Source organism: Nerophis ophidion, linkage group LG11 (genome assembly GCF_033978795.1).
Source record: "Nerophis ophidion isolate RoL-2023_Sa linkage group LG11, RoL_Noph_v1.0, whole genome shotgun sequence".
Taxonomy (NCBI): domain Eukaryota; kingdom Metazoa; phylum Chordata; class Actinopteri; order Syngnathiformes; family Syngnathidae; genus Nerophis; species Nerophis ophidion.
Genome location: NC_084621.1, coordinates 21,723,052 through 21,743,535, shown reverse-complemented (window position 1 = coordinate 21,743,535; position 20,484 = coordinate 21,723,052). Strand labels below are relative to the sequence as shown.

General features: G+C 37.3%; 1 protein-coding gene and 1 long non-coding RNA gene across 3 annotated transcripts in view; one reads left to right on the top strand and one right to left on the bottom strand.

Moving 5' to 3' along the window:
• The first annotated feature begins 125 nt into the window (after window positions 1-125).
• Window positions 126-4,936, top strand: LOC133561811 (uncharacterized). Its single transcript, XR_009808774.1, has 5 exons — window positions 126-206; window positions 740-817; window positions 1,350-1,427; window positions 4,013-4,084; window positions 4,201-4,936. It is a non-coding gene; the product is annotated as an uncharacterized LOC133561811 (long non-coding RNA).
• A 10,629-nt stretch (window positions 4,937-15,565) lies between these two features.
• The window catches only part of si:ch211-113g11.6 (uncharacterized protein LOC559008 homolog), a 50,710-nt gene continuing 45,791 nt past the window's right edge, over window positions 15,566-20,484 (bottom strand). For both annotated transcript variants that reach the window (XM_061915377.1, XM_061915378.1), the window contains one exon: window positions 15,566-18,536. In XM_061915377.1, coding sequence (XP_061771361.1) covers window positions 18,190-18,536 — 347 coding nt within the window. In that variant the 3' untranslated portion in view covers window positions 15,566-18,189. The remainder of the gene's footprint in view (window positions 18,537-20,484) is intronic.

The window sequence follows — 20,484 nt, the reverse complement described above, 5'->3', positions numbered from 1 at the left end:
GAGCTAAAACGCTATAATAATATTTACTGTTTATGTAGAATTATATGCTCAGAATATTATCAACCAAAAGTGGTTGTTAATGTTATAATTAATTAGTTCTGACATTATATTTTTGTGTTTTGTTGCAGACACCAACTGTTGGGGTTCTATCTCAACATTCTCCAGATTCAGATGTGAGCGATAAACCGACTTCATCCCTCCAACAGGTTATTACAAGTCTATTTTTACTATATCTGCTCTAAATGTGACCCAACCTATATTTTGAAAGATATTTATTAATTTTAATCTCTCACTGATCAGTTTATATGACAACATTTTCGTAAGAGTACATCCATGTTAGTCAGTAAGGAGTTTGGAACTCATGTTTAGCAAAACAGGAGATGTTACAAGTCAACAACATACATTCTACATGTGACCCCTCGTCATGTCCTTATATTGTTTGAACCAAGAAAGACTTAGGTGTGTTTCATATAAGGTCCTCATATTTTCTAAACCAGATTAGTGTGTGTTACAATGTTAATGTCCAAGCTTTAAAATGTGTGTCTCAATTCAGGTCCTCATATTTTCTGAACCAGATTTTAGTGTGTTTTATATTCTTAATTAATTGTCTAAGAGCTGAAACTCTGTAATAATCTTTACTATTTATCTGGCATTGTATGCTCAGAGTTTTATCCACAAAAAGTGCTAATAATGTTATAATTAATTAGTTCTGACATTATATTTTTGTGTTTTGTTGCAGAAACCAACTGTTGAGGTTCCATCTCAACATTCTCCAGATTCAGATGTGAGCCATTAACTGACTTCATCCCTCCAACAGGTTATTACATGTCTATTTTTACTATATCTGCTCTAAATTTGACCCAACCTATATTTTGAAAGACATTTATTTATTTTAATCTCTCACAGATCAGTTTATATGACAACTTTTTCGCAAGGGTACATCCATGTTAGTCAGTAGAAAGTTTAGAACTCATGTTTAGCAAAACAGGAGATGTTACAAGTCAACAACATAAATTCTACATGTGAGCACTCGTCATGTCCTTATATTGTTTGAAGCAAGAAAGACTTAGGTGTGTTTCATATAAGGTCCTCATATTTTCTGAACCAGAAAATGTGTGTTACAATGTTAATGTCAAAGCTTTAAAATGAGTGTCTCAATTCAGGTCCTCATATTTTCTGAACCAGATTTTTGTGTGTGTTACATTCTTAATGAATTGTCTAAGAGCTGAAACTCTGTAATAATCTTTACCCTTTATCTGGCATTGTATGCTCAGATTTTTATCAACAAAAAGTGGTGAGAATGTTATAATTAATTAGTTATGACATTATATTTTTGTGTTTTGTTGCAGAAACCAACTGTTGAGGTTCTATCTCAACATTCTCTAGATTCAGATGACAGCCATAAACCGACTTCATCCCTCCAACAGGTTATTACATGTCTATTTTTACTATATCTGCTCTAAATTTGACCCAACCTATATTTTGAAAGACATTTATTAATTTTAATCTCTCACAGATCAGTTTATATGACAACATTTTCGTAAGGGTACATCCATGTTAGTCAGTAGGGAGTTTGGAACTCATGTTTAGCAAAACAGGAGATGTTACAAGTCAACAACATAAATTCTACATGTGAGCACTCGTCATGTCCTCATATTGTTTGAACCAAGAAAGTGTGTTTCATATAAGGTCCTCATATTTTCTGAACCAGATTAGTGTGTGTTAAAATGTTAATGTCAAAGTTTTAAAATGAGTGTTTCAATTCAGAAAATGCAGTGCCTCTTGTTTACAGCCGGTTTTTGCAGCGCTGTTTTCATTGATCAAAGTATTTTTTCAGTGGTCGTGTTTTTGGTACATAACTTGTAAATAGTGCGCAAATAATAGGCTATATTTATATAAATACATTCAAACCCCGTTTCCATATGAGTTGGGAAATTGTGTTAGATATACATATAAACAGGATACAATGATTTGCAAATAATTTTCAACCCCAATTCTGTTGAATATGCTACAAAGACAACATATTTGATGTTAAAACTGCTAAACATTTTTTTTGCAAAGAATTTAGAGATTTTACCATCTACGGTCCGTAAAATTATCAAAAGGTTCAGAGAATCTGGAGAAATCACTGCACGTAAGCGATGTACTGCATTAAAAACCGACATCAGTGTGTAAAAGATATCACCACATGGGCTCAGAAATACTTCAGAAAACCACTGTCAGTTACTACAGTTGGTCGCTACATCTGTAAATGCAAGTTAAAACTCTACTATGCAAAGCAAATGCCATTTATCAACAAGACAGAGGAACGCCGCGGGCTTCGCTGGGCCCGAGCTCATCTAGGATGGACTGATGCAAAGTGGAAAAGTGTTCTGTGGTCTGACGAGTCCACATTTCAAATTATATTTGGAAATTGTGGACGTGGTGTTCTCCGGAACAAAGAGGAAAATAACCATCCGGCGCAAAGTTCAAAAGCCAGCATGTGTGATGGTATGGGGGTGTATTAGTGCCCAAAGCATGGGTAACTTACACATCTGAGAAGGCACCATTAATGCTGAATGGTCCATACAGGTTTTGGAGCAACATATGTTGTCATCCAAGCAACATTATCATGGACGCCCCTGCTTATTTCAGCAAAACAATGCGAAGCCACGTGTTACAACAGCGTGTCTTCGTAGTAAAAGAGTGCGGGTACATTCCTGGCCCGCCTGCAGTCCAGACATGTCTCCCATCAAAAATGTGTAGCGCATTATGAAGCGTAAAACACGACAACTTAAGCTTTACATCAAGCAAGAATGGTAAAGAATTCCACTTTCAAAGCTTCAACAATTAGTTTCCTCAGTTCCCAAACGTTTATTGAGTGTTGTTAAAAGAAAATGTGATGTAACACAGTGGTGAACATGCCCTTTCCCAACTACTTTGGCACGTGTTGCAGCCATGAAATTCAAAGTTAATTATTATTTGCAAAAAAAAAAAAGTTTGAGTTTGAACATCAAATATGTTGTCTTTGTAATGCTTTCAATTGAATATGGGTTGAAAAGGATTTGCAAATCATTGTATTCAGTTTATATTTACATCTAACACAATTTCCCAACTTTTATGGAAACGGGGTTTGTATATATATTAGTGCTGGGCAATGATTAACATTTTTAATCGAAGTTAATCGCACTATTTCTCTTATTAATCGCGATTAACTGCATTGTATACGCAAAGCCCAATAATGAATTCAAAAGTAGTGTGTAGTGCACCTTTATTGGAATATTCTCCCACATGAACAAAAGCGCCAAAACATTTGTTGTGCAAACACAATTTAAATCAGTCCTTGTTAAACAGTAGCAGTTAAATAGCAAATTTTATGAAAATCAACTCAAAAAATGTAAATACAAACATTTAAGCTTATTGCCACTGCCAGGGTATTTAAGTTATCTTGTTTGTTATGGAAAATAAATATAATCTACATACAAATCTCTGAGCCACAATCATAACATCTGAACAGGCAATTTCTGAGGTAACAGCAGAAACATTTTTTTTTTTATCAGGGATCTTATGTTTAAAAAACTTATATTATAGGTAGTGGGCTGTTTTAGGGAATTTTTGATCAAATTATCCGTAGTAGCAATATTAATAATGTTGTGTTTATTCTGCGTAGTGGACTTAAAATAATTATGACCATATCTGTTTGCTTGGTGCTTTGATAAACTTAACGCATATACATGGTACTATATTGTAATGTTATGAGCCAGGGGAAAAAAGAACTACCCTACCCAGCATGCAACAGGAGTGACGAGCATGCGCGGTAGCCCGGTATAGGTTGTGTGTCGCCATGACGGCATCTTGTATGTTGTGATATGCACGCTCTGAAAGCAAACGTTAAGAACTCAGCCAACACTCCTCGTCTGCATTATTGATAAATAGACGGACAACACATATACTCCGCTGCTTCACAAAGCTCAATATGTTAAATGTTTACTTTTACAGTTTTCTAATTCAGTTTTCTAATTCTTCCTTTCAGATTGACAGCAGGACAAATCGCTGGAAGTGGGTATGTCTCAAGCTTCTTCCACTTGGTCCACTCCAAAGCGGGGTAAATAAATAATCCACATCATTTACTAGAATATTATATTACGTTTTACACCTTTTCACAGTGTTATAGTCATTATTCCTTCAGTAAGAAATTGTATTTTGTCTCCTTTATGACAGCTGCAAAGGGGAAGAAGTGGAAGCAGTTGAATGACACATGTTGCATTTTGTAACTGGCAACAAAGTACCAGGTAAAAAAGATTGTGAAACCTCCCTCCATAAAGAACTAGTAGCTCTACAGGACAGAGATTGGCTTGCCATCAAGTACTACATCCATAACAGAATTATATTAAAAAAAGGGAAAACAAATGTTTTCCCACATCTTCTGTGGTAGTTTGAGTATGTTACCAGCAATTAAAAAAGCAAAATAAACAGCAAGCGTTTTGTATTTATTCCAGATAATTCTTAGCGACAAAATCCACAAAAACAATTCAGTTACACTTAGTCGACAATTACATTTTTACCCATGTTTCTTTTAAACTCTTCTTGGTTTTAGATTACAGTAGCATGGGATTGGGATTTTTTTTTTAAATGACAACACATCAACTAAACCAACTCAGGTGGTTTTGTTAAGTCTCTGATGTCATTAGCCTCATATGTCACATGAACCTGAAATCTTTAACACTCTGTGACGTCATGGTTGTCATATTTCACAAACTTGAAATCTTAAACACTCTGTGACGTCATGGTCATCATATGTCACATAAACTTGAAATCTTAAACACTCTGTGACGTCATGGTCATCATATGTCACATGAACCTGAAATCTTAAACACTCTGTGACGTCATGGTCGTCATATGTCACATAAACTTGAAATCTTATACACTCTGGTCTTCATTTGTCACCTAAACCTGACAAGTCCTCATATGTACCATAAAAATCAGGTTCAGAAAAAAACAAAAGAGTTGCAAAAATCTCAATAGACCACTGTGTTTCTAAAATTCTGGTTCACTAACCGTCTGATTCCCTGGCCTGTAGGACCATTGGAAAGGCATGTCCCCATATGTCACGTTTTTGTCATAAGTCCTCATATGTCACCCAAACACGTATGTGTGTGTGTGTGTGTGTGTGTGTGTGTGTGTGTGTGTGTGTGTGTGTGTGTGTGTGTGTCAGGAATGTGGCTCGGCCCTCCAAAAACCTTTAAAAAAAAAAAAACTTGTTTGCTCTGCAGAGTCGACCTGAGAAAGGAGAGAAGAATGTGTTCAATAATAAGCGTGATCCCTTTAAAAAAAAGAAAGGTCATATTAGGATAAGGTTTTTTTCTACATTTCATAACAAAGAAATAATAGTGAGAGTCCAGTCCATAGTGGATCTGACATAATAGTGTGAGTCCAGTCCATAGTGGATCTTACATAATAGTGTGAGTCCAGTCCATAGTGGATCTGACATAATAGTGAAAGTCCAGTCCATAGTGGATCTGACATAATAGTGAAAGTCCAGTCCATAGTGGATCTAACATAATAATGAGAGTCCAGTCCATAGGGGATCTAACGTAATAGTGAGAGAGTCCAGTCCATAGTGGATCTAAATTAATAGTGAGAGTCCAGTCCATACTGGATCTAAATTAATAGTGAGAGTCCAGTCCATAGTGGATCTTACATAATAATAAGAGTCCAGTCCATCGTGGATCTAACATAATAGTGAGAGTCCAGTCCTTAGTGGATCTAACATAAAAGTGTGAGAATCCAGTCCATAGTGGATCTGACATAATGGTGAGAGTCCAGTCCATAGTGGATCTAGCATAATGGTGTGAGTCCAATCCATATTGGATCCAACATAATGGTGAGGGTCCAGTCCATAGTGGATCTAACATAATAGTGAAAGTCCAGTCCATAATGGATCTGACATAATGGCGAGAGTCCAGTCCATAGTGGATCTGACATAATAGTGAGAGTCCAGTGCATAATGGATCTGACATAATAGTGAGAGTCCAGTCCATAGTGGATCTGACATAATAGTGAGAGTCCAGTCCATAGTGGATCTAACGTAATAGTGTGAGAGTCCAGTCCATAGTGGATCTAACGTAATAGTGAGAGTCCAGTCCATAGTGGCTCTAACATAATGGTGAGAGTCGAGTCCATAGTGGATCTAAAATAATAGTGAGAGTCCAGTCCATAGTGGATCTAACATAATAGTGAGAGTCCAGTCCATAGTGGATCTAACATAATAGTGTGAGTCCAGTCCATAGTGGATCTAACATAATAGTGTAAGAGCCCAGTCCATTATGGATCCAACGTAATAATGAGAGTCCAGTCCATAGTGGGGCCAGCAGGAGAACATCATCATCATGTTTTTGCACGACTCATGTTGTTGTTTTTCTTTTCTGTAGTGACTAACGAGGTTGCTCACCTGTTTCGACATCCAGCTTGTCTGGCCGGTTGTCTTCTTCTATTATTCCGTTATCTGTTTTGTCTCAAGTGCACGATGGCGACACATCTTTTGTTCAATAAACAGCTGGGAGTGTTGCCGATGTGCGTCTGCAGAAGTTGTTTGTGTTTATTACCACACGTCTCATTGCTTAGTGACCTTCGTAGAAGTATAAGTGCTAAATGTTAGCATGCAACATGGTCACATTCGGAACTTACCCGGGTAAATTAAGTTTCCCCTGTGTTTCCACCAAAATCTACCGGGGTAGATTTAGTCAGGGTTCCTCCTAGCTCGGTGGGACTTTTCAAAGCTACCCGGAAACTTTTCTGGGACGGGCTGTGCTTGCCTAGCGCTTGTTGGGTAAACACAGTTTGGGGCGTTCCTCCGACTTCAAAATGTCTATCCCAAAGAACTTGACAAAGAACGGAGCTTTCGACTTGCAATAACTTTTATGTGGCATGTTTGTACTGAAGAACGCTGATCAATGGAACTATTTTGGACTGTTAATACTCAGCCGTAGTCTTTATTGTTGTTGATTATTTTTCGCAAACTTTGTTTCAACATGCAAAGCTACGAGAAGTGGTCGGACTCTTTGAAACTTATTTACAGGGGAGCATTCTTACTGCTCTGACTTTGTTTGATAAATGTGAAAAAAGTTTTTCGCTTTAACCCGAGTTAACGGAATGGTAATGCTAACAAGCTAATGCTAAAGCCGATGTGTTCGTGTCATCTGCAAGAGATAAATGCTGACATTTAAGAAGTTGTTTATGTTGCATAGTTCTCGATAAATTTACTCAAGCTTTTGCTAAGATATTAAACCAATAACATTGACAGCTCTAATGTAAAGAAAAACTTTCAGAAGTTGTGTATGTTGCCTATTTCTAGATACATCTATTCAAGTTATTGCTAAAAATTTGTTAACCATTACCATTGACAGCCCTACAGTAAAGAGAAACTTTCAGTTGTTTATGTTGCAAATTTCTCGATAAATATACTCAAGGTATTGCTAAAAATTAGTTAACCATTAACATTGACAGACTTATTGTAAAGAAAAACTCTCAGAAGTTGTTTATGTTGCATATTTCTAGATACATCTACTCAAGGTATTGCTAAAAATTCGTAAACTATTAACATTGACAGCCCTAGGGTAAAGAGAAACTTTCAGAAGTTGTTTATGTTGCAAATTTGTCGATAAATCTACTCAATGTATTGCTAAAATTCGTTAACCATTAACATTGACAGCCCTAGAGTAAAGACAAATTCTAGGAAGTTGTTTATGTTGCATATTTCTAGATAAATCTACTCAAAGTATTGCAAAAAAATCGTAAAAAAATAACACTGACAGCCCTAATGTAACGACCAACTCTCAGAAGTTGTTTATGTTGCATATTTCTAGATAAATCTACTCGAGTTTTTGCTAAAAATTCGTAAACTATTAACATTGACAGCCCTACATTAAAGTCAAACTTTCAAAAGTTGTTTATGGTGCATATTTCTCGATAAATCTACTCAAGTTATTGCTAAAAATTCGTAAACCATTGACAGCCATAGTGTAAAGACAAACTTTTAGAAGTTGTTTATGTTGCTTATTTCGAGATAAATCTACCCAAGTTATTGCTCAAATTCGTAAACCATTAACAATGAAAGCCCTAATGTAAAGACAAACTTTCAGAAGTTGTTTATTTTGCATATTTCTAGATAATGTAGTCAAGTTATTGCTAAACATTTGTAAACTATTAACATTGACAGCCCCAATGTAAAGACAAACTCTCAAAAGTTGTTGATATTGCTAGATAAATCTACTCAAAGTAACACTAAAAATTTGTAAAGCATTAACATTGACAGCCCTAGCGTAAAGACAAACTTACAGAAGTTGTTTATGTTGCCTATTTCTCGATAAATCTACTGAAGGTATTGCTAAAAATTCGAAAAATTATAACATTAATGTGAAGACAAACTTTCAGAAGTTGTTTATGTTGCATATTTCTAGAAAAAACTACTTAAGCTATTGCTAAAAAAAATGTTAACCATTACCATTGACAGCCCTAATGTAAAAACAAACTTTCAGAAGTGGTTTATGTTGCATAATTATCGATAAAGCTCCTCAAGGTATTGCTAAAAATTCGTAAACAATTAACATCGACAGTTCTAATGTAAAGAACAATTCTCAGAAGTTGTTTATGTTGATTATTTCTAAGATAAATCTACTCAAGTTATTGCTAAAAATTCGTAAACCATTAACAGCCCTAGGGTAAAGACAAACTTTCAGAAGTTGTTTATGTTGCATATTTCTAGATAAAACTAGTCAAGCTATTGCTAAAAATTCGTAAACCATAACGTTGGCAACCCTGATGTAAAGACTAACTTTCAGAAGTTGTTTATGTTGCATATTTCTCGATAAATCTACTCAAGTTATTGCTAAAAATTCGTAAACCATTGACAGCCATAGTGTAAAGACAAACTTTTAGAAGTTGTTTATGTTGCTTATTTCGAGATAAATCTACCCAAGTTATTGCTCAAATTCGTAAACCATTAACAATGAAAGCCCTAATGTAAAGACAAACTTTCAGAAGTTGTTTATTTTGCATATTTCTAGATAATGTAGTCAAGTTATTGCTAAACATTTGTAAACTATTAACATTGACAGCCCCAATGTAAAGACAAACTCTCAAAAGTTGTTGATATTGCTAGATAAATCTACTCAAAGTAACACTAAAAATTTGTAAAGCATTAACATTGACAGCCCTAGCGTAAAGACAAACTTACAGAAGTTGTTTATGTTGCCTATTTCTCAATAAATCTACTGAAGGTATTGCTAAAAATTCGAAAAATTATAACATTAATGTGAAGACAAACTTTCAGAAGTTGTTTATGTTGCATATTTCTAGAAAAAACTACTTAAGCTATTGCTAAAAAAAATGTTAACCATTACCATTGACAGCCCTAATGTAAAAACAAACTTTCAGAAGTGGTTTATGTTGCATAATTATCGATAAAGCTCCTCAAGGTATTGCTAAAAATTCGTAAACAATTAACATCGACAGTTCTAATGTAAAGAACAATTCTCAGAAGTTGTTTATGTTGATTATTTCTAAGATAAATCTACTCAAGTTATTGCTAAAAATTCGTAAACCATTAACAGCCCTAGGGTAAAGACAAACTTTCAGAAGTTGTTTATGTTGCATATTTCTAGATAAAACTAGTCAAGCTATTGCTAAAAATTCGTAAACCATAACGTTGGCAACCCTGATGTAAAGACTAACTTTCAGAAGTTGTTTATGTTGCATATTTCTCGATAAATCTACTCAAACTATTGCTAAAAATTTGTAAACCATTAACATTGACAGCCGTAATGTAAAGACAAACTCGCAGAAGTTGTTTATGTTGCATATTTGTAGATAAATCTACTCGAGTTGTTGCTAAAAAATTTGTAAACTATTAACATTGACAGCCCTACAGTAAAGACAAACTTTCAGAAGTTGTTTACATTGCATATTTCTCGATAAAACTAGTCAAGCTATTGCTAAAAATTCGTAAACCATAACCTTGACAACCCTGATGTAAAGACTAACTTTCAGAAGTTGTTTATGTTGCATATTTCTCGATAAATCTACTCAAACTATTGCTAAAAATTTGCAAACCATTAACACTGACAGACGTAATGTAAAGACAAACTCTCAGAAGTTGTTTATGTTGCATATTTCTAGATAAATCTACTCAAGTTATTGCTAAAAATTAGAAAACTATTAACATTGACAGCCCTACATTAAAGTCAAACTTTCAAAAGTTGTTTATGTTGCATATTTCTCGATAAATCTACTCAAGTTATTGCTAAAAATTCGTAAACCATTGACAGCCGTAGTGTAAAGACAAACTTTCAGAAGTTGTTTATGTTGCATATTTTGAGATAAATCTACCCAAGTTTTTGCTTACATTTGTAAACCATTAACAATGAAAGCCCTAATGTAAAGACAAACGTTCAGAAGTTGTTTATGTTGCATATTTCTAGATAATCTAGTCAAGTTGTTGCTAAAAATTCGTAAACTATTAACATTGACAGCCCTAATGCAAAGACAAACTCTCAAAAATTGTTTATGTTTATATTTCTAGATAAATCTACTCAAGTTAACACTAAACATTTGCAAAGCATTAACATTGACAGCCCCAGCGTAAAGACAAACTTACAGAAGTTGTTTATGTTGCATATTTCTCGATAAATCTACTGAAGGTATTGCTAAAAATTTGAAAAATAATAACATTGACAGCCCTAATGTGAAGACAAACTTTCAGAAGTTGTTTGTTGCATATTTCTAGAAAAATCAACTTAAGCTATTGCTAAAAAATTGTTAACCATTACCATTGACAGCCCTAATGTAAAGACAAACTTTCAGACGTGGTTTATGTTGCATAATTATCGATAAATCTCCTCAAGGTATTGCTAAAAATTCGTAAACAATTAACATCGACAGTTCTAATGTAAAGACTAATTCTCAGAAGTTGTTTATGTGGCAGATTTCTAGATAAAACTAGTCAAACTATTGCTAAAAATTTGTAAACCTTTAACATTGACAACCCTGATGTAAAGACTAACTTTCAGAAGTTGTTTATGTTGCATATTTCTCGATAAATATACTCAAATTATTGCTAAAAATTTGTAAACCATTAACATTGACAGCCGTAATGTAAAGACAAACTCATAGAAGTTATGTTGCATATTTCTTGATAAATCTACTCGAGTTGTTGCTAAAAATTCGTAAACTATTAACATTGACAGACCTACAGTAAAGACAAACTTTCAGAAGTTGTTTACATTGCATATTTCTCGAAAAATCTACTCAAGTTATTGCTAAAAAAATGTAAACCATTGACAGCCATAGTGTAAAGACAAACTCTAAGAAGTAGATTATGTTGAATATTTCTATATAAATCTACTCAAGTTAATGCTAAAAATTCGTAAACCATTAACATTGACAGCACTAATGTAAAGACAAACTTTAAGAAGTTGTTTATATTGCATATTTCTTGATAAATCTACTCAAGTTATTGCTAAAAATTTGTAAACAATTGACATTGACAGACCTAGTGTAAAGACAAACTCTCAAAGTTGTTTATGTTGCATATTACAAGATAAATCCACTCAAACTATTGCTAAAAATTCGTAAACCATTATTGACAGCCCTAATGTAAAGACAAACTCGCAGAAGTTGTTTATGTTGCTTATTTCGAGATAAATCTACCCAAGTTATTGCTCAAATTCGTAAACCATTAACAATGAAAGCCCTAATGTAAAGACAAACTTTCAGAAGTTGTTTATTTTGCATATTTCTAGATAATGTAGTCAAGTTATTGCTAAACATTTGTAAACTATTAACATTGACAGCCCCAATGTAAAGACAAACTCTCAAAAGTTGTTGATATTGCTAGATAAATCTACTCAAAGTAACACTAAAAATTTGTAAAGCATTAACATTGACAGCCCTAGCGTAAAGACAAACTTACAGAAGTTGTTTATGTTGCCTATTTCTCGATAAATCTACTGAAGGTATTGCTAAAAATTCGAAAAATTATAACATTAATGTGAAGACAAACTTTCAGAAGTTGTTTATGTTGCATATTTCTAGAAAAAACTACTTAAGCTATTGCTAAAAAAATGTTAACCATTACCATTGACAGCCCTAATGTAAAAACAAACTTTCAGAAGTGGTTTATGTTGCATAATTATCGATAAAGCTCCTCAAGGTATTGCTAAAAATTCGTAAACAATTAACATCGACAGTTCTAATGTAAAGAACAATTCTCAGAAGTTGTTTATGTTGATTATTTCTATGATAAATCTACTCAAGTTATTGCTAAAAATTCGTAAACCATTAACAGCCCTAGGGTAAAGACAAACTTTCAGAAGTTGTTTATGTTGCATATTTCTAGATAAAACTAGTCAAGCTATTGCTAAAAATTCATAAACCATAACGTTGGCAACCCTGATGTAAAGACTAACTTTCAGAAGTTGTTTATGTTGCATATTTCTCGATAAATCTACTCAAACTATTGCTAAAAATTTGTAAACCATTAACATTGACAGCCGTAATGTAAAGACAAACTCGCAGAAGTTGTTTATGTTGCATATTTGTAGATAAATCTACTCGAGTTGTTGCTAAAAAATTTGTAAACTATTAACATTGACAGCCCTACAGTAAAGACAAACTTTCAGAAGTTGTTTACATTGCATATTTCTCGATAAAACTAGTCAAGCTATTGCTAAAAATTCGTAAACCATAACCTTGACAACCCTGATGTAAAGACTAACTTTCAGAAGTTGTTTATGTTGCATATTTCTCGATAAATCTACTCAAACTATTGCTAAAAATTTGCAAACCATTAACATTGACAGACGTAATGTAAAGACAAACTCTCAGAAGTTGTTTATGTTGCATATTTCTAGATAAATCTACTCAAGTTATTGCTAAAAATTAGAAAACTATTAACATTGACAGCCCTACATTAAAGTCAAACTTTCAAAAGTTGTTTATGTTGCATATTTCTCGATAAATCTACTCAAGTTATTGCTAAAAATTCGTAAACCATTGACAGCCGTAGTGTAAAGACAAACTTTCAGAAGTTGTTTATGTTGCATATTTTGAGATAAATCTACCCAAGTTTTTGCTTACATTTGTAAACCATTAACAATGAAAGCCCTAATGTAAAGACAAACGTTCAGAAGTTGTTTATGTTGCATATTTCTAGATAATCTAGTCAAGTTGTTGCTAAAAATTCGTAAACTATTAACATTGACAGCCCTAATGCAAAGACAAACTCTCAAAAATTGTTTATGTTTATATTTCTAGATAAATCTACTCAAGTTAACTCTAAACATTTGCAAAGCATTAACATTGACAGCCCCAGCGTAAAGACAAACTTACAGAAGTTGTTTATGTTGCCTATTTCTCGATAAATCTACTGAAGGTATTGCTAAAAATTTGAAAAATAATAACATTGACAGCCCTAATGTGAAGACAAACTTTCAGAAGTTGTTTGTTGCATATTTCTAGAAAAATCAACTTAAGCTATTGCTAAAAAATTGTTAACCATTACCATTGACAGCCCTAATGTAAAGACAAACTTTCAGACGTGGTTTATGTTGCATAATTATCGATAAATCTCCTCAAGGTATTGCTAAAAATTCGTAAACAATTAACATCGACAGTTCTAATGTAAAGACTAATTCTCAGAAGTTGTTTATGTGGCATATTTCTAGATAAAACTAGTCAAACTATTGCTAAAAATTTGTAAACCTTTAACATTGACAACCCTGATGTAAAGACTAACTTTCAGAAGTTGTTTATGTTGCATATTTCTCGATAAATATACTCAAATTATTGCTAAAAATTTGTAAACCATTAACATTGACAGCCGTAATGTAAAGACAAACTCATAGAAGTTATGTTGCATATTTCTTGATAAATCTACTCGAGTTGTTGCTAAAAATTCGTAAACTATTAACATTGACAGACCTACAGTAAAGACAAACTTTCAGAAGTTGTTTACATTGCATATTTCTCGAAAAATCTACTCAAGTTATTGCTAAAAAAATGTAAACCATTGACAGCCATAGTGTAAAGACAAACTCTAAGAAGTAGATTATGTTGAATATTTCTATATAAATCTACTCAAGTTAATGCTAAAAATTCGTAAACCATTAACATTGACAGCACTAATGTAAAGACAAACTTTAAGAAGTTGTTTGTATTGCATATTTCTTGATAAATCTACTCAAGTTATTGCTAAAAATTTGTAAACAATTGACATTGACAGACCTAGTGTAAAGACAAACTCTCAAAGTTGTTTATGTTGCATATTACAAGATAAATCCACTCAAACTATTGCTAAAAATTCGTAAACCATTATTGACAGCCCTAATGTAAAGACAAACTCGCAGAAGTTGTTTATGTGGCATATTTCTAGATAAATCTACTTAAGTTATTGCGAGAAATTCGTAAACTATTAACATTGACAGCCCTACAGTAAAGACACATTTTCAGAAGTTGTTTATGTTGCGTATTTCTCGATAAATCTACTCAGGTTATTTTGATGCAGATGGCAACTAAACATTGGGTTCTGGACTGAACACACACCACAAAAGGTCAACACGTCTGAGATATTTTACACAGCTGTCAGACTTTCATTGACCTTTTAGCTTTTGCAGTACAACCAAGCTGTTATACGAAACGTAGAAAACACCGGAGGGTTTGCAGAGTCATTTTTTTTTTTTTATCCCCGTCCCATTTAGCTGGGAGTTCTTTAGCCTCCCGTCTCAATTGGTACCCTTGGGTTCTTAAGTCTTCTGAGAGCACATTACCATCACTGACAAGTTAAGTAAAATACATTACACGGTCAGTGGCGGTACCGGTAACGGACTTGGGACAGTGTCAACTTGAAGTAGGTACACAATATACTCTGTATTAGATAATAAGTATACTAATTATGGAGTAATTGTACTAAATGACTGATGTAAGTACTCCGTTCAAGACACAGCAATGTACACTTAGTGACAGGAAGAGTTCAGTTAAAGTTTAAGTACCTATGATTGTCACTTTGTGGTGAAATTTGTCCTCTGGATTCGACCAATCCCCTTGTTCCACCCCCTGGGAGGTGAGGGGAGCAGTGGGCAGCAGCAGTGGCCGCACCCGGGAAATCATTTTTGGTGATTCAACCCCCAATTCCGACCCTTGGTGCTGAGTGCCAAGCAGGTGGGTATCCCAGGGTACAATTTTTAGAGTCTTTGATATGACTCGGCTGGGGTTTGAAGTCACGGCCTACCGATTTCAGGGTGGGCACTCTAACCACTAGGCCACTGAGCTGGTTGAGCAACAGACTGCTCTGGTGTCAGATAACCTGACAGGCTCAGCAAAATTGTGCTAGATTGTCCGATGTCCATCCAGCAGGGGGCACTGTTCCACACGGATTGACAGGCAGTCTAAAGGGCATCAGCCATTTTGTCACCTCAATCAGCTGTGGTCTTCCATCTTTTGCTTGCACGGTATATTGAAACAAAACATATTCTCTAGAATGAATGCATCCCAAAAAATTGCACTTCTAAAACTCAGATAGGTCAAACAAAGGTCTGTTTTTTTTCCTATTTTATTAGTTGTCACTGCACATGTTGAGATTGACACATGTCAATAAAGATTTGTTACATGAATATCTATTGCACCAGATATATGAGCTTTAAAAATAATGGGATTATTAATATATCATTCATGGCTATAATATAGTTGTCAGGACACACCATGTACAGCACTCTAGACCTCAGAACGACACGACAAGGGGAGGTCCGCCTGAACGGATTCCTGAAGGCAACACACCCGCTTGCTGCGAACAAAGAGGGCGGGCCGGCGGCGAGCGTAAGGACTTTCCGACGAGGCGATTGCTTGAAGACCCATTTCGGACCGAAGAAAATCAAAAATGTTTGTTTTTCAACTCACATGCAGGTCTTGACTTTCTGGTTGATCGGTCGGGGACGCTCTGTAAATGTTAGGTTATCAAAAAGTCTACATGAAGTCCGTGGACAGGAAGGGACGTCGCAGCCCTAGTTTTGACACAGGTGGCAAAAAGGGCGGCCGGCACGGAGGGTTATTGGCTGTTTTAGTGTAGTGTGCATGCATTGTAGGCTGGGAAGTAAAATGTTGGCTCAACAAAGTTTTGTGTTGGACATGTACTCGTTATTTGTCTCCGCTACCCGGAGAAAGGCAACGTGGCCGTTCAGATCCTCGCCGCTCATAAAATCGAATATGGAGCACAACGACCTCCAGTAGCTCCTAATTAGCTATTAATGACATGTGGGCCATAGTGGACTGCCTGACGCCGCCAGTTTTGTGTTAAGTTACTGAATGACAATGTCAGAGCTCTGGAGAACACGCTAATCTGCTACATGGGTCAACGCCGAGCGAGACTCCAAATAGAGTTCTCACGAATCCGCGGAATAAGTTTAAACTGAAACAGAAAAGTTCGGGAGGCGTTAAAATATGCTGAATCATCCCTTCATCGGTCAATTGTGAATGCAGCTGAACATCGTCTGACAAGTTAGTGTGTATCACAGCTTCGAGACTCGGTTAGAAAACATCGGTATACATATATCACAGTCTAGCTATGGCGTTAAAAATCCAAACCATCAAGACAAATCTTCACATAGAGAGGCAGCAATGGTAGAAATCAGCACTGGCAGCAATTAAATACAGAACATCTCAAATTGAAGTACAAGCTTTTGTTTTTCTCCTTGCAAAAAAAAAATGGAAAATGAACATAACTTATGATAATGTCTGCGTGGTTTGGCGGAAATGATCATGCGATACTTTGTTCACAACTTTACAGACCATCCATCCATCCTCTTCCGCTTATCCGAGGTCGGGTTGCGGGGGCAGGCCAGCCGGAAGACATAGTCTTCCCAACGTGTCCTGGGTCTTCCCCGTGGCCTCCTACCGGTCAGACATGCCCCCAAACACAGAGGTGTTCGAATGGCATCTTCACCAGATGCCCGAACCACCTGATCTGGCTCCTCTCCATGTGGAGGAGCAGCGGCTTTACTTAGAGCTCCTCCCGGATGACAGAACTTTTCACCCGATCTTTAAGGAAGAGCCCTGCCACCCGGCCGAGGAAACTCATTTCGGCCGCTTGGACCCTTGATTTTGTCTTTTCGGTCATAAACCAAAGCTCATGATCATAGGCGAGGATGGGAACGTAGATTGACCGGTAAATTGAGAGCTTTGCCTTCCGGCTCAGCTCCTTCTTCACCGAAACTTTACAGACCATCGGACGTAATTTGCTTAGTTCTGTTCTCTGACGTTCTATAAAGTGTAAAACCTCTATAACGGCATGGTTCTAATGAGGTTGATAGTGCCGTAGCTAGGACCACCTCATCCTGTTTGGTCTGCCTGAATTCTTCTTGCCTCAGTGCCTACCCCAACTCATCTTTGACATTTACCAAAGATTCTAAGGGCAGTTCTAATTTGCTGCTTTCTGGTCCAGCTAACCTCCCCGGAGGTGTCGCGGTTGACGTTTTTGACCTTTTTAGAAGGAGGTCTGATGGCGGTGAGACGTGGAACTCTAAAGCTGTGAACAAGGTGTAATGTCTGAAGGTAAAAAGATGTGAGAAACTGCCTTTTCTGAGGAGGACGTGCTGAGACACAGTGATGGTCAGGAATAAGCTTTTGCTCATTCTCGTACTTCCTGTCAAACCCAACCCAACCCAGAGTCCAACCGGGTGCGCAGTATTCTGCATTGACTGCAAAATTGTGCTTACGAGTTGATGTCCCAGAAGTGTTAAGGCTTTGAAAATCTCAATACCAGACATGTTGGGTTTTTTTCAAACTACGAATGAGGTGGAAGGATGCAAGATGTAAGAGCAGTATTAAAGCTTTACATATCCACAAAGAAGCACAATCTAGTCAAAAGAGTTAAAGAAATGGTCATAAAGAATCGGCCTGGTATTGGTGTTTCTTTTGCCCAACGCTTAGGATATGTTTAGCGTTTACAGTTAGAGAGGGAAGGTTCACAAAGTTCTTCATGCACTGTATCAAAGTTTCAAGCTCTTTTTAGACCCAAATGTAAGTGACTTTGACTCTGTTTGATACTGATTTAGTTCTTTTATTGACAATTGTTACACCCCAGACTTGAACGCTCTGTGAACCAAACCTCTCGTCTATTTACTGTCTTTAAGGGTATGTGGTTAGCATTAGCATTAGCTGCAGTTAATGAAGCCAAAGGGTGGCCATGGCGAGCACGAGTGACAGCCCCAAGGTGGAGGCGAGGGAGGCGGCCAGGAGCCTGCCGTGGTTCATCAGCTTGAAGGAGATGACTTCCACCTTGAATCCGTCCTCGGTAGCCATGCAGCGGAAGATGCCCTCCTTAAGCGGCGTGTCCACCCCTGGCCCGAGGACACAGAAGTCGCCAGAGAAAAGGCAGGGGTAGTTCTTGACGCAGTTGTCCTTCTCCCAGCGGTACGTGGCAAGGAAGGAGCGCACGGGACACGGCAGGAAGATGGAGGTGTTTGACTGTACCACCACTTCTCTTGGGGAGGTGCGGCGCAGCTTCAGGGCTGTTGAAGAAGGGACAGTTGAAGATAGCTTTGCCTTCTCATTCATCCAGGTCATTGCATTCTCAGGGTATTTGATGCATCCATTGCAACAGGACTGATCTAAATCTGACCAGTCTTAGTCTAAGGGCATGGACTGTTGAAGCCTGATCGGATGAGAGGTGGAACGTTTTCCAAGGCAAACTGAACAACCTAGTTGCAATCAAATAAATGCACTGAGATGTTACTTGTTTTATATTTTCTACGGACGTTCAAGAGATGAACCGTTGTGGTAAAATGTATATTTCAGCATTCTCTTTTTTAAACCACAATTTAAGTCTATGTGCTTGTGTGAGTTGCTGCTTCTTCACCACGTTGGTCAAGTTTTTTATGAAAGATAAGACGCTTTTATAGCCCTGCTAAATTCCTGGCGTCCGGTGGAGATGTCTCCAGCCTCCGCATCTTCTCCAAGGACAATCAGTGCTTTGCTGTTGGAAGATCACCAATTTTGATGCAATGGTGTTTCGGTCAAAGATTACCCTTCAAATGTGTTTATTTCATTATTGATGTTGTCTGTTTTTGCTACCATCACAATCATAAAATGTGTCTCGTTCGTTCTTCCCCCTCCGAGGATGAGAAATGTTGCCCAAACCCTTCCTGCCCCCCCCCCTCTCGTTTACCAAATATAATTTCCCCTGCAGGGAATATAAAAGTTATTCTGATTCTGATATAAGAATCCGGAAGTTCTCTTCGTCTCTCTTATTCCTCTCCTTTCTTTCTCCATCCATCCATCTTCTGCCTAAGCAGGGAAGACCAAACTTTCCTCTCCCCAGCCACTTTGTCCAGCTCTTCCCGGGGGATCCCGCGGTGTTCCCAGGCCAGCCATGAAACATAGTCTTCCCAACGTGTCCTGGGTCTTCCCCGTGGCCTCCTACCGGTTGGACGTGCCCTAAACACCTCCCTAGGGAGGCGTTCGGGTGGCATCCTGACCAGATGCCCGAACTACCTCTTCTGGCTCCTCTCGATGTGGAGGAGCAGCGGCTTTACTTTGAGCTCGCCTCGGATGGCAGAGCTTCTCACCCTGTCTCTAAGGCAGAGCCAAACCACCTGGCGGAGGCAACTCATTTCGGCCGCTTGTACCCGTGATCTTGTCCTTTCGGTCATAAACCAGAGCTCATGACCATAGGTGAGGATGAGAACGTAGGTCGACCGGTAAATTGAGAGCTTTGCCTTCCGGCTCAGCTCCTTCTTCACCACAACAGATTGATACAGCGTCCGCATCACTGAAGACGCCGGACCGATCCGCCAGTCGATCTCATGATCCACTCTTCCCTCACTCGTGAACAAGAATCCTAGGTAGTTGAACTCCTCCCCTTGGGGTAGGGTCTCCTCCCCACCCCGGAGATGGCAATCCATCTTTTTCCGGGCGAGAACCATGGACTCGGACTTGGGGGTGCTGATTCTCATCCCAGTCGCTTCACACTCGGCTGCGAACCGATCCAGTGAGAGCTGAAGATCCTGGCCAGATGAAGCCATCAGGACAACATGATCTGCAAAAAGCAGAGATCTAATCCTGCAGCCACCAAACAGGATCCCCTCAACGCCTTGACTGCGCCTAGAAATTCTGTCCATAAAAGTTATGAACAGAGTCGGTGACAAAGGGCAGCCTTGGCGGAGTCCAACCCTCACTGGAAACGTGTCCGACTTACTGCCGGCCATGCAGACCAAGCTCTGACACTGATCGTACAGGGAGCGTAAACTTTTCTCCTCAGTGCTCATGTGTTCATCCCAAAACATATATTTGAAAGACCTTTGCTTTCTCCCTATATTTTTTTTGTTGAATAGGAAAAAACTCTAAAACAAAACTCAAGTCCAGTTGGACTTGCGATCATAGTGGGCAGATTTTAAAGGTCACCTGAGCTCAAAGCCCTTTGTAGGAGAACACATCCTCCCTTTGGAGATCCATGCAGTG